Genomic DNA, 9,635 nt, shown 5'->3' on the forward strand with positions numbered 1-9,635 from the left:
CATAGCAACATAGCACTTCAGAGACAATCTAAACCCAAAAATGTCATAACTGGCCACAGAACACTGTCCCAAGAAAAATGAGCAAAGAATTAACCTCTAGCTCACCCAACCATAACTCTCAGATTTAAAAGCTAAAAGAAAGACACACTGTACTTCATAATTGAACATCTGTAATAAGAGAGAATCCAACACAATGATAAATAAAAAGTGGCATCTAAATGGTTAAATTTTCAACAACAAATTTTTGTGGAAAACTGCCAATCCAAAAGGATGTTAAACACATCTCATGATTCAATCTGGGAGGGAGGTAAGATTTGCCTTTGCCTTTTAACACTACTTAAAATGTTTGCATATTCCACAATGAAATCTCTTCTTTAAAAGATGTATTCAGTAAACAAGCAAAGCACTGTTTTTGATCCATTGAATATTGTCAGATATGATTTATGACAATAATGAAGCTAGTGACTAAGTTTGTACCTAGTGAACACCAAGGCAAGATCCAACATGAATTTTCCAAGATAAAAGAGGGCAACAATGAATTAACAACAAATATTAATTTGTTAGACAGGTATTCTCACCACCATAGCACCAACAAAAGAAACAGCTATTAGAGCAGGAAAAAAATCCAGGAGACACAAGGACAAGGTCCTGAAAGATGCCAATCACAACTGACAGCTAATGAACCGGGGCAGGCAAAAACACCAGAATGAACAGAAATTGTTGCTGCAAGCTTTCGACAGGGCATTCCTGGTGTTAAGGCCAGGCCTAATGCCAGAATGAAAACTTCTCCAGGAAGTTATAAATTTTGATAGATGCAAGATCACAGCTGCTTTGATACTAGCCTTTCAAACATTTGCCAAGGAGAGCATATCAGAAATAAGAAACTTAATTAGCTCTTGGGGGAGAAAAATGGCTCAACTTGAAGAGTAGCAAGGACCTTTCCAAAAGGTCAGTGAAGCATTAGCAACTGTAAGATAAGCTTCACACCTTGTTAAAGTGAGTATGAATTTCCCTCTTGGCAGCTAGGCCTGAGGAACAAACTTAAAGCAATATTCCATATCCACTGGAGCAAAGGCAAAGACTCAGGCAAGCAAGCAGCTTCTACTTTTCAAGAAATGTGTGGTTCCTTTGCACAAGTGGTATTCGTCAGTAATGCAACAGCCCTCATCTGTATTATGCAGTAGCCTTTTCTTCCACTATGTGACTTTAAATGTTTATGTGGAAGAAACACAGGCATTCGGTTATTTGAAGGTTCTGTCCAATGTGTGATTATTGCCTGATAAGAAACTAGTGGGCAAAACTAGTGGGCAAAATGTGGAAGGATAGTGCTGGACCTATTTAACGTTCACAACTACCAACTTGCTAAACACTTCAAAGAATGTTCTGAAACCCACAACCCAAAAAATTAAGTGCTATAACTTAAAATAAAGATGAACCATGTTTCATTTACTCCTAAAGAATCAATACAGTCGATCATGTTCAAACCACACTGTGTAGTCCTTCATGGTTTTGTTTAATTGAAAAAAAAAATCTCTCTTGTGTAAATGGGAAGATGCTGCTGAGAAATGAAAGACTTCATGAGTTTGGGAAGGGGTAGTGAAAAGGAGAGGGAAACTGGATGACACATTATTATGTCTTTTTAGCATTATAGTACAGTCAGTTCATAATTAAGGTTTACCGGAAATTACACAAAATATACAGAGGCAGGGAGGGGAAATGTTTCTAAAAAATCTTTATTGAGAACAGGTTGAATATAAAGGATTATCTGTTTGTATTTCCTTTTGTTCGCTGTTCTATCCACAGCATCCTAGAAGAGTCTCTGACATATAGGAGATGCTCACCATATATTTATTGCATACAGATTCATAAATAAACAAATCTCACACAAGTCCCTACCTAGCAGTATATGAACTAAACACAGAGCAAGAAGGTAACTAACTCATTCACAGTATCAAAAGGACCTGCAAAGACTGCTGTAGAATCATTTTAGGCAGTGTTTCTTCTTTCCCTGCTTTTCACCATTGATACAGTAAAAGTACTTCTGGGACTTACATTATCCGGATCCAGCAAGATCAAAAGTTTCAAATTTGTCAATCCCATTCAAAGTAATCACTTGCTAGGTCACTTTATTTATTTAGTTCCCTGACCAGGAATCGAACCAGGCCCTAGCAGTGAGCGCACTGGTTGCGTTGTGTGTGCTTAGTCTCCTAGCTGTGTCCGACTCTGCAACCCCATGGACTGTAGCCTGTCAGACTCCTCTGTCCATGGAAGTCTCCAGGCAAGAATACTGCAGTGGGTTGCCATTCCCTTCTCTAGGAAATTTTCCTTACCCAGGGTTTGAATCTGGATATCCTGCTTTGCAGGCAGACTCTTTACTGTCTGAGCCATGAGGGAAGCCCTAAAGAGCTGGACTACCAGGGAAATTCCCTAGCGAGGTTAACTTTAGATAGGATAGCGTACCTTCTCTGTTATCCGTAAGACTGATCGCAACAGTAACTTCTGATGATAGAGCCAAAAATGTCAAAGAGCAAGATTTAATTAAGCAAAATTTAATCCAAGTTAAAAAGACATGTTCTGATATAAACTAGGTCATGGTACTGTGTGACTCAATTATCTACACGTCAGAGTAATATGCAGAGCTCTTAACAAGACTGTAAAAAGAAAATGAGAGATAAGCACATTCTTAGGACTGAGGGTCCTAAAACATGTACAGGTCTGCCTTCTTCTTGTCTCCTCAGAAATCTGCAATGCATTTGAGCACTCAAACACTTGTTAGATGAAGGAAAAATTTGTATCAAAAATTTTAGAAAGAAAAAACAGAAACTAAACACTTCACAAGAAAGTATCACTGATAAGTGTTACAACAACTATCTGGGGAGAGAAAAATCAGCTATTTTAAGAATAGTATGGGGACTTCCCTGGTGGCTCAGTGGTGAAGAATCAGCCTGCCAATGCAGGAGACACAGGTTTGAATCCTGATCCGGGAAGATTCCACATGCCACAGAGCAACTAAGTCTGTGCTCTAGAGCCTGGGAGCCGCAAGAGAGAAATCACTGCAATGAGAAGCCCTTACTAGACAGTAACCCCGCTCACCGCAACTAGAGAAAGCTCCCCACCCCCCAGTCCCCGAAGAGCAATGACAATACACTCAAATAATTTTTTCAAAAAAGAATGGTATGAATTAGACTATATATTCTCTACCAATCTAGATACTAAGTTCATGTGAAAACACTCAATATTTCCAGATTTGAGAATACAATCTTTTTTAAAATAAAACAAAAACCCTGTAGACATTCACTTTTCAAACCATCTTTTAAAGACAGGCTCTAAATAAATTACTTAAACCAAACAGTAAACTGCCCATACCTTCCAAATAATTAAAGCACAGGAAAAATTTCAAATCACTACATTATCAAATACTTCCTGAATATATCTTATTGAGAAAGTAAATGAATTTCATGTATTTCCAAAATGCTACCAAAGTTATCCAGGTATTTCTTTTAACAAAAGCACTAACCTAGGTTCTAAAAGGAATTAATAATCCCTTCAAAAGTTTCAGTAGGAAAGACAAATTATTCAAATATAAACCAAAGTTGAGAAGTGTCTTGGACTAAGAAAGCTTAATTAGCATTTTAGGGTCAGTCTAAGTAGCTGAGATGGGGAAATTCGGATGAAAGATAGAAACAATTATGCAAATTGTGTTACCACAGAGAACATAATTCAGATAAATGAGACAAATAGCCCTCATGCTCACTTCCCTCAGGTAACCATCACCTTAGATGCCTCTCCTGACTTCCCAATTTGAAAACTGCACTTTCCACATGGTCCCCCATTCCGCCACCACCCTCCTCACCCACTTTTTCTCCACAGCACTATATCCAATCCAACAGATTATTAAATATTTTATTTTTTTATCTGTCTCCATTAGAATGTCGGCTCCATGTGAGATACTGCATTTCCTTCCAAGCTGTATCCCCAGTGTTCGTGCTATGTACCTAAGATGCTCAATTCCTAACAAATCAGTGAAGAGAGAAACGAACAGGCAGTCCAATTAAGCAATCATGATGTGTTACATGAAGGGCAAAGTTGGTGGACAAGGGGGATAGAAACAAAAAGTGAAAGGAAAGGAAGGTACTAAATGTCAAGGAATTTCTAATGTTACTTCATATGCAATGAAGACACACAGCTCACTTCTTCCAACCCAAGGGACAAGCTGATTAAACTTTATCCCTACAGGTCACAAGTGTAAAACATTAATGCTGTTCCCTACTTTCTGCATCAGCAAAATATTAACTCTGGTTAACAGTTTACTACTTAATTTGATATTTGAAATATGTCACTAAAGCCCACTACTTCTTGAGTAGAACCTGATAATGCATCATGTATTGATTATAAACCTATTTACTTCTCCAAAAGAACATGTACTTTTTACTGTTTTGCCTGATAAACGAACAGGAATCAACAAAATCAGATTCTTCACTGTCTGAGCCACCAGGGAAGCTCATAGGAATCAAATGATTATCACAAAAGATTCATTGCTCTTTTCACAGATAAAAGAAATGTGGAATGAAAAGGTCAAGTACAATGCAGCAATAGTCCCAATCCCCATGAAGAAAATCAACAGGTTTATATCCGTGATGTCTTCATCAAACAAATCAAAGCAAATTAAAATTACAGTACTTCCTAAACAATAAACGTTTAAACTGTTTCCTGTTTCTTTAGTCGCTAAGTCATGTCCAACTCTGCAACCATATGGACTGTAGCCCACCAGGCTCCTCTGTCCATAGGATTTTCCATGCAAGAATACCAGAGTGGGTTGCCATTTCCTTCCTCAGGGGATCTTCCCAATCCAGGAACTGAACCTGGGTCTCCTGCTTGGCAGGTGGATTCTTTACCACTGAGCCACCGGGGAAGCCCAAACTTTTTTCTGTCTAGCAGCCCATAAAATAAAAACATAACACAGTTCATTTATTAAGCAATAATTCCATGTAGTTACCGAAAAGGTAACTCAAACTTCAACTGAGAAATACAGACCTATGAAGCTATAAAAAGTCAACATCCTACCTTACAACAAAATTAAAACGTATTTAAAAACCCATTTGAAAAAAAAAACATAAAAAAAAATAAAATAAAATAAAAACCCATTTGAGGGAATTTCCTGGTGGTCCAGAGATTAGGATTCGGCACTTTCACTACCATAGCTGGATTGGGGAACTAAAGTTCCCCCAAGACTTAAGGCACAGCCAAAACAACAAAGTAAATTAAAAACTACCTCACAATGCAAAATATTAGTATAAAGTCACTCAAAACTGGCCACTCGAGATTCTATACAACCCAAACAGTCAATAGCCTGTCTAGTGGAAATAATGCCACTGATGTTCCAACACTGCCTTAAATCACACACACAAAATATATCTCAATAAAAATTTAATCTTTGGCTTGTATACAGCACCTGATTAACTTCTAAGAGTTTCCCAATGACCTTACTGAAGCCCAGTATCAAAACTGCAAAACTTGAGACTATTTTAACATAACATAGCCAGCTTAAACATAAGCATTATACTAGCTCAAACACATTAGTTGTTTTGTCCCATGACAATGTACTGAAACTAATTAAACAGCACTACTTCTTTGAATTGGTAAAGCACCAGCCACTAATTGAGAATTTTTTTTAACTAACCAAGAACAGACACATATACAATATAGTGATTAACTCAGAATGCCGTATAAGTTGCTATGATACTCTCTTAATTTTCTTCAATGAAAACCTTAGAAGACATTTGTGAGGAATTAATCATTAATGGCTACACATCACTTGGCTAACATGGCATGATATATTTCAGTCTTATGGCAGAATTTGAGTCAGAAATTTCAAAAAAGCTCACCTCTTGCCAATTTTTTCCCTTTACCTAAAGTAAACAAATGCTCATTGCTTCATGTATTTAGTTCTCAAAATAGCCCTCTGGGGTAAGGCTGTCAATAAAGGCTGAGGTAGATCCCTGAGGCTTGCATACATCTTTTACAAACACACAAAAAAGAAACCTTGAAGTTGCGTCGTTTGCAAAGCCTGAAAAAAGTTATCACATTTCTCATCCTGGTTTTTATAAGAATAAAAAACTGTACTTTAAAGAACAAAAGGCATCTCTTGTTAGGATTAAGAACATCTGTGTCCTACTCATGACCATTTTTAGGAAAACTTGGAGGTCCACTGCTCATGAGGAAAAAAATGCAATAAAACATTAATGTTGAACAGGAAAAAAAACTGTAGGAATCTAGAATTATCCTTTTCAATGTCCATCACCTTTCTTCTGCTGTTCTTTGCATTTCACCAGTTTCTTAGCAACCATACAGGACTCAAGCGGGTAAGCACACACAGAACATGAAAAAACAATGTTTTTTTTTTTTCCTTTAAGATCTAGAACCAATTGTACTAAACCTTGTTCTCTCAACCTAGGAGCCACTCAAGACGGGGGTCCAATTTAGATAAATATACTACCCTAAAGGTCAGTGACCAAATTTGGTCAACAGTGGTGCCATCACTGCTGTCATCATTCTTGTCACTGTCAGAAACAACTGTCACCTTGCCATTACCAGGAAGGGAGAGCAACTGGAATATTCCTTTTGTAAGTTCTATTTACAGACTACAAAGAGCCCAACATCATCTTAGTATGATCTTACACAATGGAAGAACCCAAAACAGAAAAAGCCTTCCAATAAGGAACTTTTTGATATTAAAAACTGATAAACCACAAGAATTTATATAGACCCTGCTTGCCACATTTGGCAACAATTTCTAAGCACACTGCAAATGTCAGGCATTCATTTATTTTCTGTACAGGAATGGCATGTTCTATTTATAATTTTCAAATACCTAGAGTATTAAAAAAAAAAAACGAAAACCAAAAACATGAAAACACAGCTTAAATCTCCAAATAAAATGTTCTCACTCAATAGACAGCTGTTTCCTGCTTTTTCATCTAAGGTATAGTCTCAACTTTGGGGAGAGTAAAGAAATTTCTTTATACTTACAAAAGATATACATGCTGCCAACAATAAAATTCTAACTAGTAAGTCTTCAAACTGCTCAATCACAAGTTCCAGCAAGGTTTTTCCTGTTAGAAAGAAACATATTTGTTGTAAATGTCATCTTAAGATTAGCATACAGTGGGGGGAGAAAAAACATGTTAAGATTACTTACCTTCTTCAGCCGGTAACTCTGTAGAAATTCATCAGGCAACGTGTCGAGAAGGAAAAGAAAAAAAAAATAAAACTTTAGCACTCTGTCTTTCCAAAAAGAATTACTAAATTATCAGTCTTTGCTACCCCAAGAAAATATGCAGTACTTACGCTGATCTACTCCGAAACGTGGAAAAGAAAAAAAAATTTAGCACTCTTGTCTTTCCAAAAAGAATTACTAAATTATCACTGTCTTTGAAAGATGCACCTAGATATAGGAACATTCAACCGTATTTAATAGAAACCATATCAAAATGCTGCCCCAAGAAAATATGCAGTACTTGTTGTACTGATCTACTCCGAAACGTGAAATCTCATCAACACCTAAGCACGGTTTCTGAAACAAGGAGTCATTTCATCCCTGTCATCACTTCTGCCAGATGTGTAACTTTGGGTAGTAGGAGAACGGTCAGAGGCATTCTCAACTACAGCGACGCCTCACAAACCGGCTAAGGACGAGAAAATGTCTCGCAGGGCTCAACCCAGATGCAGGAGGCTCATCCCTCCCTCCGCCGAGGCCAGCTGCTGCTGGTGAAGAGCCGCCGAGCTAGCAGCGTGCGGTAAAAGGTCAAGGGCTGGAGCCACGCGGATGTCAAGATGAGGCGCAGACCCGACCCCGGCACCCCCAGCCTGCAACCCCTCTCCCGCGGGGCCGGCGCGCGGGCTCAACCCGTCGCCTGCAGCCTTCGGCGGGCGCGGAGCCGAGACCCACGAGGTGGAGCCCGGTCAGCCATCTTTCCTGGCTCTCGGGCCCGCGCCGAGCCGCGCGCGGCCCCTGCAGCCCCGGCGCCGGGCACCTACCGTTGGAGCCCCATCTCTCCTTGAGCTTCTTGACCTGCTCCAGGCTCAGGCCGGTGCTCTCGTTGACGCCGAAGTGGCCCAGCACTTCCTCCACCGTCTTTGTGTGCGCGTTCTCCATGGCTGCGGGGGCCCTGCCGGCCTCGCCTCCAGTCCCCGCGGCCTCTTCGCCTCCGCCTCGCACTCGGGCCGCGGGCTCGTGCCACCCCGGGCGCCCAGGCGCGGACTGGTCTTTCCCCCTCCTTCTCCTCCTCCGGCCGCTTCCGCCTCGTCGGGCGCTGAATCACCCCGCGCCCCCTCCCCCAGACAACCGCCCCTCTCGCTGTCCGGCCCTCGCCGGTGCCCGCCCCGGGCACAGCTGGACGGTGGGCAGGGGGGGGGTTCCTGACCCTCCCTCCCCTCGTCAGAAGGGAGGGCCTCCTTCACCCTCAACCGCCCGCCGGGAGTGCAGGCCGCGGCCCCGAAGCCCCCTCCCCGTTCTCCTGTGGTGATTCTCAGCCCCGCCCGGACTGGAGGAGGGGGTGCTCGGCCGACCCTTGAGAGCGGAACCGAGCGAGGGAGGCGAGCCGGCTGGATGGTGCGCGGAGCGCTCGCCTAGTCCCCTCAGCTCTGCACCCCCGACAGTAGCTGAGGAAACTGCGGCGGAGGAGAAGGAGGTGGCGTCGGGGACGGCTCCGCGGCGGCTGCTCTAATAGCATTTATCCGCGGCTGCCTCCCCTCTCGCCGCCGCCGCGGCATGTGGACGCCGCTCATTGGCCAAGAGGGCCCAGCGCGGCGCGGGCGGCGCGGCCCCGCCCCCTCCCTCCGGCGCCCTCCCTCCCGCAAGACTGGCGCCCACGCGGCCGCGCAAGCCCCGCCCCCTCCCGCGCACCGCCCCCAGGAACCCGGATCGAGGCCTGAGCGCCCTGCGCCCGCGCACTGCACTCTGCGGCCGTCTCTTCGGAGGAGCCGGAGTCCACGGCATCCTTTTGACTCATGAGGATCGCGATTCCTACCCCGCTCAACCACCTGCAGACGTAGAACCCAGGAGGGTGGAGGGCTCACGGTGCGTTTCTTGCACTCGCTGCCACTAGGGAACTGCCTGCCCTTCAGAGTCGGCCTCGCGTTGGGGGTGACCGGGAAGGCGAGGCCGAAGAACCTACGTACTCGGTCGGCGGAGAGCTTCCGGAAGCGTGCTAGGGTTGGTGTCCTTGGCTCGCTCCCTCGCCCTCCGCCCCCAGGGTCGCGCTCTGCGTCCCTAATCTTATATCCTTCAGAGTCCCTCTCACGAACCGAGGAGAGGAATTCCGCAGTTCACATCCCACGCGGCCAAAATCCTTCATCTGTCGCTTCGGGAACACCGCATCCCACACCCCCTGCCGAGAGCTCCACCGCATGCAAATAACCAGCCCAACCTCAGCGCCTTCTGTGCTCAGAGGGAATCCCACTCCGGGGAGAGGAAGAAGGAGGTTTTATTTATCTTTAATATCCCACACAGCCTTTGATACGCAGAAGTCACAGATTACACTACTGTAACTGTTAAATAAGCGAGAGTTGTGCGTCGCTTGGACATTAAGATCAGGCTATTTTCTAGACTCACACTTTCCTTGGTAGCAGAAAAA

At 43.2% G+C, this 9,635-nt stretch overlaps 1 protein-coding gene across 2 annotated transcripts in view; it reads right to left on the bottom strand.

The window, feature by feature from the left end:
* The window catches only part of ATP2A2 (ATPase sarcoplasmic/endoplasmic reticulum Ca2+ transporting 2), a 57,316-nt gene extending 48,595 nt beyond the window's left edge, over positions 1–8,721 (bottom strand). For both annotated transcript variants that reach the window (XM_065904447.1, XM_065904446.1), the window contains exons 1-3: positions 8,038–8,721; positions 7,199–7,216; positions 7,030–7,112 (exon numbers count right to left, since the gene is read on the bottom strand). In XM_065904447.1, coding sequence (XP_065760519.1) covers positions 7,030–7,112; positions 7,199–7,216; positions 8,038–8,155 — 219 coding nt within the window. In that variant the 5' untranslated portion in view covers positions 8,156–8,721. The remainder of the gene's footprint in view (positions 1–7,029; positions 7,113–7,198; positions 7,217–8,037) is intronic.
* Between the last annotated feature and the right edge of the window lie 914 nt (positions 8,722–9,635).

Source organism: Muntiacus reevesi, chromosome 13 (genome assembly GCF_963930625.1).
Source record: "Muntiacus reevesi chromosome 13, mMunRee1.1, whole genome shotgun sequence".
NCBI lineage: Eukaryota > Metazoa > Chordata > Mammalia > Artiodactyla > Cervidae > Muntiacus > Muntiacus reevesi.